At 39.0% G+C, this 19,261-nt stretch overlaps 1 protein-coding gene across 1 annotated transcript in view; it reads left to right on the top strand.

Moving 5' to 3' along the window:
- The first annotated feature begins 2,230 nt into the window (after positions 1-2,230).
- LOC121873516 (heterogeneous nuclear ribonucleoprotein U-like protein 1) overlaps positions 2,231-19,261 on the top strand; it is a 65,223-nt gene continuing 48,192 nt past the window's right edge. Inside the window, 3 exon segments of the mRNA XM_042377103.1 lie at positions 2,231-2,485; positions 13,076-13,702; positions 14,902-15,159. Coding sequence (XP_042233037.1) covers positions 2,317-2,485; positions 13,076-13,702; positions 14,902-15,159 — 1,054 coding nt within the window. The 5' untranslated portion in view covers positions 2,231-2,316.

Here is a 19,261-nt window from a genome sequence, read left to right as displayed (position 1 = left end):
CAATTGTGTTGTTGGGGGAGTTCTTGATTAACATTTGTTTAACAGTGCATAAGTTTTTAAATGCCACATTGACGTTCCAGGTTTTTAGTTGTAAAGGAATTTGAGAGAAATTTTTGTGAACTCTTGGGGTTGTGAACTCTTGGAACAATCTACCAGAGAGTGTTGTGACGGCACCGAGTGTGAGCTCTTTCAAGACAAGACTTGACCAACACTGGAGCGGGTTCAGGTACATTCAGGAGCATGTGCATGCCCAGTACTTGCCAACAGTGTGTAACAGAGACGTGACCGATCGCCCAAGCGGCTAACGAGCCAATCAGTGGTGAAGAGAATAAAAGTAAAAGTAATGAGAGAAAGACCTCAAACTACGTCTGTACTGCCAACCAATAGCTGCCCTCCAGCAGGAGTGTGGGTCATTCACTCAAAGCGAGGGGTGACAATCCTGAACGCCTGTAAGATAGTCCGGTGACAGTCGTGGTTGTTTTCCAAAGGTGGAGTCCCACAAAGGGCGTTGCCCCAAACAGGATTCCTGGGACGTCCAGTAGTAGTCAGAGAGGTCGAGTTGTGGTCCGGTCGTCAACAGTAGAAAAAAAAGGCTGGCTGCTTTGGCGGTGAGGGGTCTGAAGAGAAGTCCGGTCACTGTGAAGGCTCAGTTCCCAGTTCAGTTCTCCTAAGCGGCTAACGAGCCGATTAGTGGCGAAGATGATAAAAGTTAAAGTTTAGAGCAGGGGTTCTCAACCAGGGGGGAATTTCCCCCCTCAGGTTTTCAGGGGGGGAAACTGATACTAATATGGAAAAAATAAAGGATTTTCAGTATTATATGCATATTATTTGGAATGCACTTTATGAGGCAGACAATCTTGGAAAGGAGGGGGGAATGACATTCTGACATATGGTGAAAGGGGTGCATGGGGCAAACAAGGTTGAGAACCACTGGTTTAGAGGTTGTACAGATATACATGTGTGCGTTGCCTAGTACGGGCTAATAGGCTTGCTGTAATTTTCTTCAATCTTAATTTCTTATGAGTTTTTCGTCCCTTGGACATAAATAATAATAAAAAAATACTGCTTGTCAATACAGTATGACGTCACACAGGACCATGTAGTGGAATTCTCCCCTACAAACGCTGTTTGTCGCTGCCTAGCCGACCCCACCAATTCCCCAGTGTGTGCCTCGTGGTCTGGGCCAACCAGCGCCGCCATACACCACGGAGCGGGGGTCAACTACTAAGCCACGCCAACCCCCGCTATTTAAGACCTGACCTTGTGGTGACCTGCCTCTTTCTACCTACAGCCGCAATCAGCAACACCACCTCCTCCGCCGCTGCCTGGCGGCCTTCCCTCGCTTCTCCGCCTACCTGGCGGTCCTCTCTCCCGCTGGCGAGCATGGCGACCCACAAGCTGTCCTCCTCTGAGCACCCTCACCAACCAGCTCTCTCTATATCACGCTTGTAACCATGCTGCCTTCCCAGCACCAAGCTGCATTGTACATCCAATACAACATGTATACAGAGAGCACATTGTGAGTTTCCTTTCTCCACCCCATCCTGAGTGTGAACCAAACATCTTGAACCCCACAACCACATTTTTAAATAAGTTTTAAAGTGACTCTGGTTATATTAACTTATACTAAATTTAGCAAGGTCTTTTACTTCTCAGTTTATTTTATTTTATCTCCTTCGTGTAGGAATAATGTCTTCTGCTGAACTGCTGAGCGTGTCATTAAATGGAAAATCGCAACGTCACAATACTGGCAAGTTAAGTTAAATTATGGATATATAATATATTCCACTACTGGTTAGTTGGTTTATTTTTTATAAAAAAATAAATAGAAAATCAAATCTAAATAATACCTCTTTCGTTTTGTATAATAATTGCTAACCAAGATGTAGCATAAACAATTTGTACTCAGACAGCCACACATTCACAGTAATCTCGCATCTGCTAAATATAAAATTATTATATTATATGCTTATATAAAACTAAATAGGTAGGGTGTACTTAGAACATTAAATATATCAATAGATCATGGTACTTGTCATTTATTTATTTTGTATGTATATGGTATTTTATGTCTTCATTATATCACACAACATCGAAAGTGTAGATGGCTTGGGTTGTAACAGCCAATCAGAAGATGGATAAGAAAATGTCACTGGATACACCAATAAGAATGCAGTATATTCAGTTCAATGAGTCAGCGACCAATGAAGATCGAGCATTCATCCCATGCTGACTCGCTGATCAGACGCCATATTGCATGTTTGTGTGGAAGAAGTGTAGCGCGGGAAACTGCTCGTTTGACCTAACAATTAGTTTATGGTGAAGTATTTTAGTGGATCAACGACCATGAGTGATATTATGGACCCAAGTAAGATGAAGGTGGCGGAGTTACGGGCTGAACTACAGGAACGAGGTCTAGACACCAAGGGTAATAAGCCGGTGTTGGTGGAGAGGCTGAGAGAGGCGCTTGACGCTGAAGTTGCTGGTAGGTACACTGAGGGGGGAAAGTTTTGTTCAATTTGATATTATATATATTCACGGGAGATTTGGTTTATTGGTTTGTAATTATATGTATATGTGAGCGAATTACGTTGATGTTGGAGATGGGAGAAAGAGACGATGCTTCTCTATGACTTATGGAGGAGGTGGGTCTAATAACGGGATAAGTTTGATTGGCAATTACTTCACTTCTAATCTGATAGGTTGTTCTCGGTCAATCTGTATTAGTGCACACAACAGTGTTACAAAGTCAAAACTTAGTTTTTCTAGTGTAGTTTTGTTATGGTTGGGTCTGACCTTGATTAGTGTTGGAACTGGTTGGTTTTTATTTATCGGGGGTTTTGGGTGGGGCGTTTTCCGACAAAAATTATGGCCAAGCGAATACAAAATATATAAAAAGAAAAGAAAAACAGGCATATTGACCTAACCTGACCTAACATAAGCTAACCTAACCTAAAATAACCTAACCTAACCTGACCTAACCTAAAATAACCTAACCTGACCTAACCTAAAATAACCTAACCTGACCTAACCTAAAATAACCTAACCTAAAATAACCTAACCTGACCTAACCTAAAATAACCTAACCTGACCTAACCTAAAATAACCTAACCTGACCTAACCTAAAATAACCTAACCTGACAACCTAAAATATCCTAACCTGACCTAACCTAAAATAACCTAACCTGACCTAACCTAAAATAACCTAACCTGACCTAATAACCAAACCTAAAATAACCTTACCTAACCTAACCTGACCTAACCTAACCTGAATAAAATAACCTAACCTGACCCTAACCTAACCTGACCTAACCTAAAATAACCTAACCTAACCTGACCTAAAATAACCTAACCTGACCTAACCTAACCTAAAATAACCTAACCTGACCTAACCTAAAATATCCTAACCTGACCTAACCTAAAATAACCTAACCTGACCTAACCTAACCTAAAATAACCTAACCTGACCTAATCTAAAATAACCTAACCTAAAATAACCTAACCTAACATAACCTAACCTGACCTAAAATAACCTAACCTGACCTAACCTAACTCACCATATGATGGAATCACTTAATTCTCGGTCCGACTAATTACCCAAATGTAGTCGCAATGAAGTCAAATGATGGTCCTAGATGAATAAATCGGACTGCTAATCAGTTCTCGACTAGTATTTGGTGTCGGTCACAAAAAATTGGTAAACTTACTTTAATCTGAGTTAATAGATCGCGTGCATGTACCGAGGGAGCGAGGAATTACCCAAATGTAGCCAAATGTAGTCGCAATGAAGTCAAATGATGGTCGTACAAGCATAATTCGGGCTGTGAATCACTTCTCGATTATTATTTGGTGTCATAAAGTAAAAAAAAATTGGTAAACTTAATTTAATCTGAGTTGGGTTGGGTTAGGTTAGATTAGGTTAGGTTAGATTAGGTTAGATTAGGTTAGATTAGGTTAGTTTAGATTAGGTTAGTTTAGGTTAGGTGAGGTGAGGTAAGGTAAGGTAAGGTACATGCACTTGATCTATTAACTCATTTTAAATTAAGTTTACCAATTTTTTGTGACTTCGTGACACCAAATACTAGTCGCGGTTAGGTTAGGTACATGCACTCGATCTATTAACTCAGATTAAATTAAGTTTACCAATTTTTTGTGACTGACACCAAATACTAGTCGAGAAGTGATTAGCAGTCCGATTTATTCATCTAGGACCATTATTTGACTTCATTCCGGCTATATTTGGCTACATTTGGGTAATTAGTCGGACCCCTTAATTCTTACCTTATTGGCCTGGTACTGGTTCGTCGTTGGATTCTGAGATTATTACAGGTTGCTGACGCTGATTTTCAGTTAACGGGGATTATAGGGAACGAGTTACCACAATGCCACATATGTTGGTCTTGACGATATTTACATTGGGTAAATTTTACTTTAGGACATGAGTCCCTATGAGTTGACCAATATGTTTTTCCAGTGTATTTTGGTGTGTTGTAATCGAATCTGACCTTCATTTTTGGTAGAAATGGCTAGTTCCCCCACAATAATGGGGGGGAGAACCTGGGAATCGGGGTTTTTGGGTGGGGGAGAAAACGAATCATTTGACCTAACAAAACCTAACCTAATTCCAAGCCAGTGGCCCCTGACAGGCCTAACCTGACTCCTAGCCAGGGGCGGACCCCCGGTAGGCCTAGCTTAAACGAACCTTTTTTTTTTTTTTTACGGGGATTAGCCCACCCGGGCACAGGTCACTGACCCACATCAGGGCCCGGGGGGCAAAAATTTAATAATAATAATAATTCATAGTAAATAAAATTTATAATAAAAAGTAAAAAAATATTAATGGTAATAATAATAACACTGATAATAATACATACAAAGAAATGCAAGAATGAAAAAAAAATCAACAGTGAGAAATGTTATATATGTATGTTGTTTTGTTATGTAATAGAAACAGTTGAGACCCTACAATTGTGTGTAAATGAGGCAGAAAGTCAGATCAGCAACCTGGGACTTGGTCACAATTTTTGTGATGCCATATGGCAGCAGGGTCTACCATTAGACAACACATTATGCTGCCAATATCTTCCCAGGCGGTAGTACCTCCCTGTTCGGTAGCTGCCTACTACCTACCAATGTTTCAGTAGTTAAAACTTAGGGGGGTGCCATGTCTGAAAGTGCAATACCTTAGTTAGAAGTGGAAGGACCAGGTATATGTAAGAATTGGATAGAATTATCGTCTTTCTCGTAAAACTCGGCAATAAACTTAAAATAATCGTAGGAGCACAAACAACAACCAACATCCACCACGGCCATTGTGAAACTGGTCAATGAAATTAAAATCATACCCAGGCTACTTCCTTTGAGAAAAATCAAATGTGATTGGTTGAAAAAAATTTGTTTGATGATATCGATACCTCATTGGTCACAACTGGATGAAGTCAGTCAACATTGTGCATGCGTACATAGCACCTCCTCACAGAGAAGAAGTCTTATAACTACTTAAAATAAATTAAATTGTCGCTATTATCCATTTCCGCCATGCTCAGAATAGCGGGGGCTATATGTCCTAAAGTAAAATAATACCTTACATTCGTTCTTACACTTCACATTACAGTGGCCCCTCGGTTAACGAACTCAATCCGTTCCAGAAGGTCGTTCGTTAACCGAAACCATTGTTTCAATGGGTTTTTGGGTAATTGGTTCCAGCTCACCGAAAATTTCCTAACTTCAACAAAAATGGCGGAAAAATTTACTTACTTTGAGGTGTGTATGTAGAAGGCTCCTGGATGATGGTGATGATGTGCATTTGAAGTGGGAGGGGCAGGAGGAGAAGGGAGAAGAGAAGGAAGTGGAGGTGGAGGAGAAGCATTTTACTGCTTCTTGGAAGGTGAGTCACCTTCCATGAAAATGTCAGGAACCTCTGGACTGACAGATTCTCCACCATGAACATCCTCTCTCCTTCTTGAAGTGGAAGGCTGAGGGCTAGCATCTTGTTCCCTCTGCCTTTTACTGAAGAAAGTGTCAATTGTGGTCTGTGGGGCATCTGTCCTCACCATTAACTTATGTTTAAAGAAGGAGACCACTGAGTCCTCAACATGACACAAAGTTAGTTCAGTTTTTTCCACTTCTGGGTGCTTTGAAGCCAGTTCCCTGAACTTCTCCCAGTGGTAAATCACATCTTTCAACTGTTTAGCTGACATATGGTCATCACTTTCAATTTCCTCCTCACCACTGTCAGCCTCTACCCGTAACATCTCATCCAGTTCCTTCAAGTCATTAGGAGTAAGTTCCTCCTCATGAGACATCACAAGCTCTTCCACATCCTTCTCCTCCACTTCAAGACCCAATGACTGACCAATGGACACAATCTCCTGGTCCAACTCTGTGTCATCCTCAAATCCCTCAAAATCATGGACTACTGATGGCCACAGTGCTTTCCATGAAGAATTGAGGGTTCTATTGGAGACTTCTTGCCATGATGACACAATCAATTTTACAGCCTCCAGGACGTTGAATTGTGTCTTCCAGAACTGTTTCAGTGTTAGTTCAGGATCAATGGAAGTTGCCTGATGACACCTCCTAAACATTTTCTTCATGTACAACTTCTTGAAGTTGCTGATCACATTCTGGTCCATTGGCTGTATGAGTGATGTAGTGTTTGGAGGCAAAAACAACACTTTCACAAAGTCAAATTTATACTCCAAATTTCTGGCAAGGTCAGGGTCATGACCAGGAGCATTATCCATGAGGAGAAGAGCCTTTAAAGGAAGTTTATTGGTGGTTAGGTAGCTCTTGACAGAGGGGCAAAACACATCAACAGCCCATTCATTAAAGAACTGTCTTGTCACCCATGCCTTACGGTTGGACTTCCAATAAACTCCAAGCATTGTTCTTACCACTTTCTGTTGCTTGAACACCCTGGGGTTTTCAGAGTGGTAGACAAGCATAGGCTTCAGTCGGAAATCCCCTGAAGCATTGGCACCAAGCAATAGAGTGAGACGGTCTTTCATGGGTTTATGCCCAGGTAAAGAGGCTTCATCCTTGGTGATGAATGTTCTTTTGGGCATCTTTTTCCAGAACAGCCCAGTTTCGTCAACATTGAACACTTGCTGTGGAAGATAATTTTCTTCTTCCATCAGTTTTTTAAATTCAATTAAAAACTTTGCTGCCCCTTCTTTATCAGCACTAGCAGCTTCACCATGCCTAACAACACTTAAAATGTCACTTCTTTTCTTAAATTTTTCGAACCAGCCTTTGCTAGCCCGAAAATCTTCAAATTCTGTTCCTGAAGAACTAGGTTGATCTGTCTTTAAATGTTCATAAATCTCCCTGGCTCTTTCACAAATGAAATCACCAGAAACTGAATCACCTTTCATCTGTTTTTCCCTAATCCAGATGATAAGTAACCTCTCAGTTTCTACGATTAGGGATCTACTTTTAAACACTCTTGTAGATTTGTCTCTCACGTTCACTTCCTTAAATTTGTCTTTTTGTGCAAGAATTGTCGACACAGTTGATGCCGACATGCCATATTCTTTGCATAGCGCATTTGATTTAATACCTTGTTCGTGTTTTTTTATTATTTCCTGCTTTATTTGGATTGAAATCACTTTTCTTGATCTCTTAGGCCCCATGCTGGATTCAAACAATGGCAACACGTATTTTTCAAAGTTAAACTAGCTGTAAATAAAGAATATTTTCTTTAAAATAACACTGCACTGCACTATATATTGTCAATATGTAAAATAATTTTCAAAATGACCAATAATTTGCTTGGAAACACAGAAAAAAAGCGTTTAGTTGAAGAGAGTCTCAAGCAAGATGTTACCTCCAGTGAAAACAGAGAGAGACTAACGCCTGTTTGCTGTGTTAAGAGGCTGGATGCCGCGCATTAAACTAGTCACTTTACCTTCAATTTTGTTCAATAATTGTTAAAATGACTAAAAAATTGAATATTAAACTTTTAAAATTATTGAATAGTATAAACTTCTTGATATTTACTAAAATAGTAAGGAATTTAAGCCCTAGAACCGATTAATGTATTGGCGGACTGATACTAAAGCTGGTTGCCCAGTCAGTGCAAGCGAAAACATGTTGAGGTCGGTTCGTAAGAAGTTCGTTAAGCGAAATTTTTTTCGTTAAACGAATTGAAGATCCTTATGGAAGGCAGTTCGTTAATCGAAATTACGTTAACCGAGGTGTTCGTTAAACGAGGGGTCACTGTACTGAGGTCAGGAGAACACCATGAGATCTAAAAAATTGCTATAGCTTGTTCGTTTTTTTTTTTCTCCAAAAAGCGCAATCAACTTCATATAATTGAAGTGACACCATCGCAGACTTCAATGGTCGGAAATGACTTTGAATTTCGAAATATGAGACCCAAAATAAAATTCAAATCTGATTGAAACAAAAAAATACTGCAAATTGAACCACAAATATTAATTAGTGGCAAAAAAAGATTATTGATTGGCCGCGTGACATGTACGGGAACGCATGCGCATCACGATTTATGAAGGGAACACGCAGACTGGGAGGTCAGGTAGACGATAATGGCGGAAGATTAATGGAAGAAAATAGAGAAATATCTGGCTTGCGCTATCTCTGTTATTATACGCTTGCGACGGTAATGTAATAGACGAGAATTATCTTAAAATTAGATGTCTTTTTCGAATATGATAATAGACGTTGTGTGAACTAATGCAAAAATACCTTGTTTCAAAACAAATTTAGCTAAGTAGGAGGAAGGGGTGGTAAAATTATCGATTCGGTCATCCAGCGAATTTTAGGATTTTAAGTTAAGTTTTGGAATCAGTAGTTAGACAATTCTACCCAGGTTAGACACTTTTCTTCTTAACGCTTCCATCGGAAATTTAACCTTTTCCAGTATTTTAATCAATAAAATGGTAAATTTGCTGAAGTGGGCCCAACTCAATTTCTTAATTAAAAACACATTTTTCGCATGGTTCAAACTATTCAAAGGCACTTTTCTTCTATGGCATTTTTGTCATAAATTAATATTTATCGAGTATTTTAATAAAATTACAGTACTTGTTTAAAGTGGACAGGTCTTTGAAGTAGAGGGAAAATGTGGGGTATAATCCTAAAAATAAGAGTTATTAATATGGACTAACACGTGGCAGAAATTGATTGAAAGCAATTATAAAAACGCCTGCTTTTCACTTATTTTATAGCGCACATTGTTGTAGTTTGTGCAAATGTGTTAAAAAATGGATATTGGTAAATTTTTATTTATGTACCTGTCTTTGGATATTAAAAATGTTTTTCTGATATTTGATGAGTTTCGAACGAATTTTATATTCATTTCTGCCGGAAATCATGAGTTGGTAAATTTGTATTGGTGCACAGAACTCTGTTAGAAAGTCAAAACTATGTTTTTCTAATATATTTTTGTGTTTTGATTGGTTCTGCCCTTGATTTCTGTCTGAATTTGCCTGTTTTTTAGTTATTGGGTGTTTTGGGTGGGGCCGAAGTCACCAAGGGCTGACTTCACTGGCACCCAGAACTTACTATGATATAGTGAAATTTGAGGCATTTTCTGGACGTGAAATGATACGGCCTCATTGGTGCTTATGCAGTGGGAAACGTGCAGAGGCGTTGAGGAAGTGGTGAAAAAATTTCTTTCTTGTCTGAAAGCACAGGAATTCTCGCAGTGTGGACACTACTGTATATAAAGGAAAAATGCCGTGGTCTTTGAACAATTGAAGGGTCTCGTTGTCTTCAACCCTAAATTCGCAAATTACGTCCATGTAAGACCAGCGACAACCTTCACATGACATGCTGAAAACTTCACAACTGCCGATTTTTCATGGAAAAACAATAAAAAAATGCTGCAATTTCGCTGTGTTTTATAGTGGACACTCATAGTTATGGCAAATGTCTTTAAAAGTGTATTCAAAAGTTCAAGCTAATTTAAGTTAACCTAACCTGTAAAATTCTAGTTTCGTACAGCCATGAAATCTGGGATTTTTAACACATGCAATAGATATATCTCCCATTTCGACTAACTTTCATTCTGTATACTTCCGTTGCAAGTGAGTAATAATGAACCTAATAGAACCTGACTTAACCAACCAAAGAAATCTACCTAACCTTACCTAACTTCCTAGATGGGGACTAACCCTCTGCCATATTAAACAGAAAGTACTTATTTTGATATCTGGTACTAATGAAAGCAACTTTTTTGAAGCGTCTTGGTGTAATTTTAGGTTTTTGTGGACTTGAGAGTGCGCTATGTTTGGTGCTGGACAACTCATACTCAAGCAAATCGTACCCATCAGAACATATCAAGTCGTACCCGATTTACGAGACAGCTCATACCTATACAGTACTACAGCTGCTCCTCACGACGGGCTTAGGGATCCAAATCCAGGTCGCAAGTCGAATTGGTCGAAAGTAAAAAATGCTTAAATAATACATGAAAATCTAATATGGGTGTCTTTTTCTTCTCAGCACCACAAAACTCTCACTTTTATGCTTGCCAGCCATTTTAAAGTGAATTACAAACGGAAATGTTGTCAGTACACAGCACAATCGCTGACGTTGGGACTCGAAAATACGTAATTGGACAAAATTTTGGTACGACTGAGGCGGTCGAATGTCCGGGTGGTCGTAGGTCGAGTGTGTCGTAAGTCAAGGAGTAGGTGTGTGTGTGTAAATAATAATAATAATAATAAACAGTTTATTAATAGAGTTGCAGCCGGTGGCTGAAAATATACAGACTTACATTTGATTTAGACATAATGGTATAATATGCAGTGTGTGTGTGTGAGCGAGCGAGCGATTGCGCTGTGTACTGACAAAATTTTCGTTTGTAATTCCCTTTAAAATGGCTGGCAAGCTTAAAGGTGATGAGTTTTGTGGTGCTGAGAAGAAAAAGAGACCCAATTTAGATTTTTTATGTATTTAAGCATTTTCTACTTAGACCATTTCGACTTACGACCTGGATTTGGGTCCCTAACCCCGTCGTAAGTTGGGGAGGAGCTGTATATATACAGTACAGGGAACAGTTTTTGTGTGCCAATCAGCTGATTGAATCACCCACCAACGCTTCTCAGATTAACTTTGTTTACAGTGGAGTGAGCATCCAGTTGGTCTCTTGAATATTTTTGCATTTTCACATTAAAATTATTGGTCATTCTGAAATTTAGATCACATACTGTATTGATAATATACTGCACAGTGCAGAAATTATTATGAAACATGAAGAAGGCATTAGAACCAATGCACTCTGTAAAGAATATGGCATGTCATCATTGACTGCCTCTACAATCAGCTTTTTGATATGTAAACAAAGCTGCCGGGAATATGGCATACACACCGCAAAGTAAGTTAAAATATAGTATTCTATTGTTTATTTATTATTATACAGTATACTGTACAGTACTGTACTGTATTTAGTTTATATTTAATGTTTTGTTAATTCTATTACTGGTATACAGTGCTTTGTATGTATGCTTTTTCTATGAGTTTGAGCCAATTACCCAATATCCCATTTAAATAATAGATTTAGTTAACAAAAGTTTCGGTTAAGGAACGACTCTGTGGAACCAATTGTGTTCGTTAATTGAGGGACCTCTGTACTGTATTAAGTTCATGCATTATACACTACAGTATTGAAGTGTTATATGAAGCCTATTTTCTGCAGTATTCCCTGGTAAAATAGCTTTAATGAGGTTCATCATAGCTTGGTAGGCATAGCTTATGCAATCAGAAAATATAAACACAGCATGCCCTTAAAATTCGCCGGGGTTAGGATCTCAAAATGGCCATGAACAGCCAAATCCATGAAGAATTTTGGCATGATGGCTAAGCATAGTAGTTAGTTGACCGAGAGGTAGCAGTGAACAACACACGTGGTGGCGGCAAGACACAGACTGAGCGGACCTAAACAAACCCCATGTGCCAAGTGGCGCATTTGGCATGGAATTTAACGGAATCAAGCTCGATTTAGCGAACTAGTTTGCTAAATCGATCAAAAATAATGGAAGGTTCAATTTAGTGGAAATTTTTATTTAATGGGAAGGGGTGGCTTGAATTAGTTTGTTAATTTGAGAAAATACTGTACAAGGCAATGTCTGGGATTCATTCTGGTAAAAGAGCACAGAAGGCCTTGTAGGTTACAACCGACAGATACAGTGTGTGATGTCAAGATGGATTTGATTTAGTTTTGAGTATCACTGGAGAGAGGACATACAACTTCTATGTTCAAGTTACTTTGTCTTTTGGGAGTTACAACAATGTAAATCCTTTGAGTGTCTGGCCCCAGAAACATACGGTTTCTCCCTTTATTACTTAATGGAAAATTTATTTTCCATATTGCCAGGCTTTTTCAGGAATTGCATCCTTATTATAAACTGGGACTGCCTTTATTACTGCCTAGTCCCATTGACTGTTTAACACCTGGTGTAGTGCCCCAGTCTCAGAGATCTTCGTTGTAAGCACCTCTCCCAGTGCTGGCGGGTGACAGGTCTTGCCCTATTTCTTTAGTGCTGGGGGGGGGGGTGTTAGCGTGGGAGGTGACGTTCTCTCCTTAAGCTGGCCTTGTACACAAACTTTGAGTTTTATCTATTAATGTTTAAATGTTTTTTATTAAAGTTCTGTTATTTGTTAGTTATGTTTTTTTTTACCTTGCACTATTTGAGTTTAGTCTTTTAAACCTCTAATTAAATTTGGCAGCATATAACCTAAGCTGTTGTGTCTTGGGATGTAATTACCACAATCAATCAGTCAATCGCCACTTTAACATTGGACCAATATGATTTTGTTTTTCTTTATTAGGACAGTTTTTCAGTAACAGAACCTTGGTACAGTATTAAGCGAGAGCTGCCAGTACAGTACAATATATATATATATATATTGCAGTAAAGTACAACATTCTGTGGTTTGTTCTGGTTAGAATCAGGTGTAATTTTGTTATGGATTTTGTCATTTTGGCGATGGAATGAAGGTATTGATTTCTTTTGTTAATGTGAGGTGTGAAAGTAATGGACATCATGTACTTTTCCCCTCCAGCCATTTTGTGAGCTAATGTTGTCTCTTCTCTCTCATTCATCAGGTGAAGATGGCGTTGACGACTCGGCTGGAGGAGCTGAAAATGAGGAAGTGGAAGAAATTGAGCAAGAGGAAGAAGTTGAGCCAGAACCTGTGGTTGAGGCCATAGAACCCGAACCTGAGTCCTCACCCATGAAGAAAGTGCAGTCAGAGCCAGAAGCCTCACCTGCGAAGAAAGTGCCAGAACCCTCACCTGTGAAGAAAGTGCCAGAACTCTCGCCTGTGAAGAAAGTGCCAGATCCCTCGCCTGTGAAGAAAATGCCAGAACCCTCTCCTGTGAAGAAAGTGCCAGAACTCTCGCCTGTGAAGAAAGTGCCAGAACCCTCGCCTGTAAAGAAAGTGCCAGAACCCTCGCCTGTAAAGAAAGTGCCAGAACCCTCGCCTGTGAAGAAAGTGCCAGATCCCTCGCCTGTGAAGAAAATGCCAGAACCCTCTCCAGTGAAGAAAGTGCCAGAATTAGAGCCATTACCAGTGAAGAAAGTTCCAGAACCATCACCAGCCAAGAAAGCTCCAGAACCATCACCAGCCAAGAGGAAGGACTCGGAACCTCAAGAAGCTTCGGTGAAAGAAGAACCAGAACCTGAAAATTCCTCAAAACTTGGTTATGAAGAGGAGCCAGTTGAAGATATTGGTAAGTAGCTAGATGCTCGCTTGTTTTTAATTGACATGTACTCGTAAAACACTTACTTCATATCCAGGTTATTATTCCTAGTTGTTATACAGTGAGTGAAGCTTTTCCTTAATCTTCAACTGCTATTAAGTACATACTGTACTTTTTTTTTACGGGTATTAGCCCACCCGGGCACAGGTCACTGACCCACATCAAGGTCTGGGGGCAAAAATATAACAGTAATATATATATATATATATATATATATATATATATATATATATATATATATATATATATATATATATATATATATATATATATATATATATATATATATATATATATATATACATATATATATATATATATATATATATATATATATATATATATATCAATCTATCTATCTATCTATCTATCTATCTATCTATCTATCTAATATCTATCTATCTATCTATCTATCTATCTATCTATCTATCTATCTATCTATCTATCTATCTATCTATGTGTGTGTCCGCACGAGAATCTCGGAAACTACTTTACCGATCTGTAGTGATGATGGATGGCGTTATATGCAGTGATGATGGATGGTGTTATATGCAGTGATGATGGATGGTGTTATATGTAGTGATGATGGATGATGTTATATGCAGTGATGATGGATGGTGTTATATACTGTATGTATGTCTGGGGGCGAAAATAGAATAATAGTAATAATAATAATAATAATAATTAATTGAAATAAATAAAAATTATAATAAAGAATGAAAAAAACAATGAAATAATAATAATAATAATTACCATAAATACAAAAATGAAAAAATTTAAGTGAGAAACGATATATGTATGTTGTGTTGTCGAAGTAAGAGAAACAATTGTGACCGTGCAATTGTGTGTAAATGAGGCAGAAAATCAGAACAACAACCTGGGACTATATCACAGTTTTTGTGTTGCCATATGGCAGCAGGGTCTACCATTAGACAACACATTATGCATCCAATACTGTATCTTCCCAGGCAGTAGTACCTCCCAGTTTGATAGCTTCTCCAACAAATGGTACATTGAAGATATGTAATGTTCTTACACTAAGGTGAAGAGAATAGTTTATGGTATGACAGCGAGCCATCAGTAAGAGGCAGACATGTTGCTGTTCATGTTAAATTGGGAAATTTTTTTGTGCCAAGTACAGTCATTTATTGTCATTTATTCCATACCAGATGTGAAAACTGAAAAAGATAATGGATTAGAAATGGAAGTAAAAGAAGAGGCTAATATCAAAGAGGAATTTGATGTTAAAGAAGAACCCATGGTGAGTGAAGAAACGGAAGCGGTGAGAAGAGGAGAGAAGAGAGCACTTTCACGATCTCGTTCTCCTGAGACAGCTCCTGACTCCAAAAGGTCTCGACCAGAAGTTGAAGAAGTGCGCATTGAAGATGAACCAGAGAGAGACATGACAGTTGTTGCTCTTGATTGGTGTAAGTATTTAAATTTGCTGTACATAATACTGTATGAGGAATGTCTTGTTTGTCCATTACAATAATTTAACACATAATATCATCATCAGATAAAGAAAAATAAAATTTCACTTAAACTGCCCACAAAATTTACTCAGCTTGCTCACATGATCACATCCATTTTTGCCTTGAACTAAATAATTTCCTTTGCTTTTTTTTTGGTCTCAGAATCACTCTTTATAATATTGGCTCTAAAATACAGGAATACCTCAATATTAGCAACTCTGATAATCACAACCCTGTTTAGCCGCAGTTGATATTTTAACATCCCTATTTGATATTCGTAAAACAAACGCTGCTTTTTTGCAAATGAAAAATTACGATAACCTAAAGTAATTTTTTTAACTGGGTGGGCTAGCCGCAGCCTTCACATGCTGGACCAACCTTTGAGTTGCGTCGTTATTATTTTTCAACTCTTAATTTCGTGTTGATATGCACGTGGGTTGGTGTCCTGTGCCCCGGTGAGCTAATCCCCGTAACAAAAATATAAACTAACCTAACTACAGTATTCTGAAATCCAAAAAATTCTGATATCCGAAACACATCTGGCCCCAAGGATTTTGGATAAGGGGTTGTCAACCTGTATTGGGGAAACTCATGAAAATAAAAGTATTTGTGTAAAACGGACTTCTGAGACACGAAGTTGCGAGGTCAGACTGCACTTTGCTTATACATAGATATTTATGGCATTTGATGCTGCTACTGAATTTTGGTACAGTATTTTAAAATGTACAAACACGAAAACAATATGTGCTTGTATATACTGTATTGTAAATACCAAAATTCCAAGTATATCAAGTGCCGTTAATATTTGTAAGCAGGGTAATTAGGCACACGCGACCCAGTCACACAGCTCATGTACTTAGCCAGCCAAGATATTAACTCCACCACTCCACATCCCTGACAGGCAGACATTTATTGAGTTATTTGCCTGAAAGGTATTAAAGTTATCCACTAAACAAGCAGGAATATAATGATTGTCGTGGTGATACACAACCTTCGCATAGTTGTGGTAGAAGCTCCTTATATCATTTCCTTCTCCTGGGGGGGATCCCAACTGTGCATAGGACCGTGCAAGTGAACTGCCCTTTAACGATGGTAAAATGATTATAGGCACTTCAGACTATGTTGGTATATAATGGACCGAGTCCGTTATTATTATGGATCTGGATATAACGGACTTTTGGCTTTTACCGGTCTGGCCTCCCCCCTAATTAGTCTGCTATATCTGGGGTTTTCTGTAATGTGAAGTTTTCCTCCTTGGTGCCCACTGCTGCCACTTAAGATGCAACTACAGGTATACCCCGTAAACTGACGTCCCATTACCTGCCACTTGGCAGAACTAATGATTACGTATCGGGGAGATACCTCACAAGTTTCATCGACTACTCCATTGATCTGAAAATTAGGGGGAGGAGTGGCAGAGCTGATTTGAATTTTGCGGGCAGAGGCGTGGTGCAAATTCTTTTCACAAGAGGGATCTGCGCGCTGCCACCGACTCATTCCCGCCTCTCTGAATGTGTTTATACTTAGCGGTACCGTGTGTCTCCAACTTTACGATTTTCGTTATTTCCGAATTCGTGTGTTACACAATCAAACCTAAATGCCCCAGTGGTAGTTCCTCTTGTGCTGCCCCTAAGAGGGTGCATAAATCTGTCAAGGTTGATGTGGTAATGTTTAATAAGAGTGGTGATAGACCAGCAAAGATTGGTAGAGACTTGAACTTGCCACCCAAGACTCTCTCTACCATCCGTAACACAGGCAAATAAGTCTCAACTTATGCTTACAATCCTTATTTAAGGCTCATTATGCTTGCTTCATATATCTGTTTAATATTCTTGCTTGACAGTATGCATGACAGTAATATATCAAGGGTAGATGGGAGTTTTTGAGGGGTGGCCGGTCCCCAATGTCCCGAATTTGTTATATGCTTATGGGATTAATTGCTTCGATAACTGTTGATTCAGTAACTGTGAAATTTTCTGTCTGCATATGTATTGGTTATTGAGGTTGATGAACTTGTCTACAGTATAACAATAAAATTAAATGGGAATAATTTATGTTTATACATTTGCTCTAGACTATGGCCTTGAAAATTACGATTTCTTGTTATATTAAATGGAGCTGTTATTTAAATTCTTGGTCAAAATTTAATGTGACATAAATTGCATACAAGTTGTGTAGCACGAGTGTTAACTGTACTGTACAGTAGGGGGCAGGGAAAAAACACTTTTATTTGAGTTGCAGGCTGCACTTTTCAGGCATCGTTTGTATGGCTGTAACAAACACCTGTGCAAAATTTCATGCCATTTCATGCACACTTACCCTGCCGCATCGCGAACGACTTTTTGTCAACTTTTAGTGTATACCAAAAATTAGGTGTCATTTAATGTTTTCCAGGATAATGATAAATTTTACATGGGTGACATCGATTTAATTCACATGTTATTTTACAGGTATAGGGTGACAATAAAAAGTGAAAGTTTTTATTTTTAGATGGCCATTTGTCCAATACTGCGTACCCATGAAAAAAGAACACAGGCGAAATCCTGGGTCATTTGGACAATATTTAGAGGTGGCTCAAGCCATTTGAAGTTAACACTACTGAAATTATTATTGATTTTTTCTAATTTCTTTATTTATGAACCGATTACTATGAAACTTTGCAGGTATATGTAGAATGCAAATTCAAACTAAAGTTGTTCCTAACATTTTTTCTAAAAATGAGTAATGAGTATTTTGGCTGGTGCAGCTATTGGCAATGCAGAGGGGAGGGAGAGGCGGGTGTCAGTCGGGGTAGGGGGAAGAGGTTGTGTGCCAGTGTCTGACTGGTACAGTAGCATCAGTTGTGTGTGAGACGTGACGGTGGGTGTGTGTGCGTCGCTCTTGTTGCAGTATTACGGTTAGTACCATTGTCTTTGTCTAAAATCAATGCATCAATTTAGGTATATAACACTTTAAAAACTTTATACAAGTGATCTTGCATGCCGTATGCTTTATGGGTGCTGTTGTTTGCATAACAGTAACAATATAAGTTACATAAATGTTTTTGTTTGTTTCAGGTTCAATGGAGAGTACACGTTCAAAAACTGAAGTTTGGCTCATTGGTCAACACATAACCGAAATCACGGGTGCACAACTTCCTTCAAGAGGAGATGTTCTACGTCTGTTTTTCCACGGTCACAATGAACATAAGAAAACAGTGAATGATTCTGCGAGTGAAGTTGCAGCATCGGTTATTAGTTTCTGGAATAAAGCACGGATTCCTACCATAACTGAGAAGAGTATTGGACGAAAGGTAGTGGATCTTTTTTTAATGTGGAAGGGACTTAAGAAAAACTGCACTCGCACTACAGACACACAACGTAAGAAAGAGGAAACTTTTTGTGATGAGTTAGAGGACCTCTTCGATGTTGCCCACCCCAAGGCAATGCAGCTCTTGACCATCAAAGAAGACCGAGCATTCCTGGCAGCGCAACGAGAAAAAGGGAGAAGAGGTGTAATGCAGGAGTAGACAAAAAGATTGCTTGTTCCATCAAGTGTCGGGAAGAAAGCAAGAGTAAGCAATCTCTACAACAGAATCAAGCCAGTTCTGCACTTGAATATGATGAGTTGGGTTCTTCGTCTGAAACAGAATCACAATCAAGCTCGTCATCATCTACAAGTTCCCTAGCGATATCACCAGTGGTATCTTCTTCCAATCGTAAACGTGCTACTCTCAAAGTTATCACCCCTGAATTGTCAAGTACATTGGACCGCACTGGGATCAGTCACCGCTCTGCTCTCCGGATCGTCAGTGCCACGGCTGCTAGTCTAGGTCATGACCCAATGGAACTAGTTTTAAACTATGAGACAGTGCGTACTTCGCGAGCGACCCACCGTTCTGGGATTGCCAACGAAATTAAAGAAAAATTTCAACCTAGTGAAGTGCTCACTGTGCACTGGGATGGAAAAATTATTCCTGATGAACAAGGAGCGAGTGTTGACCGAATCGCCATTCTTGTCTCCGGAATCAATACTGAAAAGCTGCTTGGTGTCCCGAAACTATTGTCAGGGACTGGAC

This window comes from Homarus americanus, unplaced genomic scaffold, assembly GCF_018991925.1.
Source record: "Homarus americanus isolate GMGI-L3 unplaced genomic scaffold, GMGI_Hamer_2.0 scaffold30858, whole genome shotgun sequence".
NCBI lineage: Eukaryota > Metazoa > Arthropoda > Malacostraca > Decapoda > Nephropidae > Homarus > Homarus americanus.
This window is presented reverse-complemented; position numbering and strand designations above follow the sequence as displayed.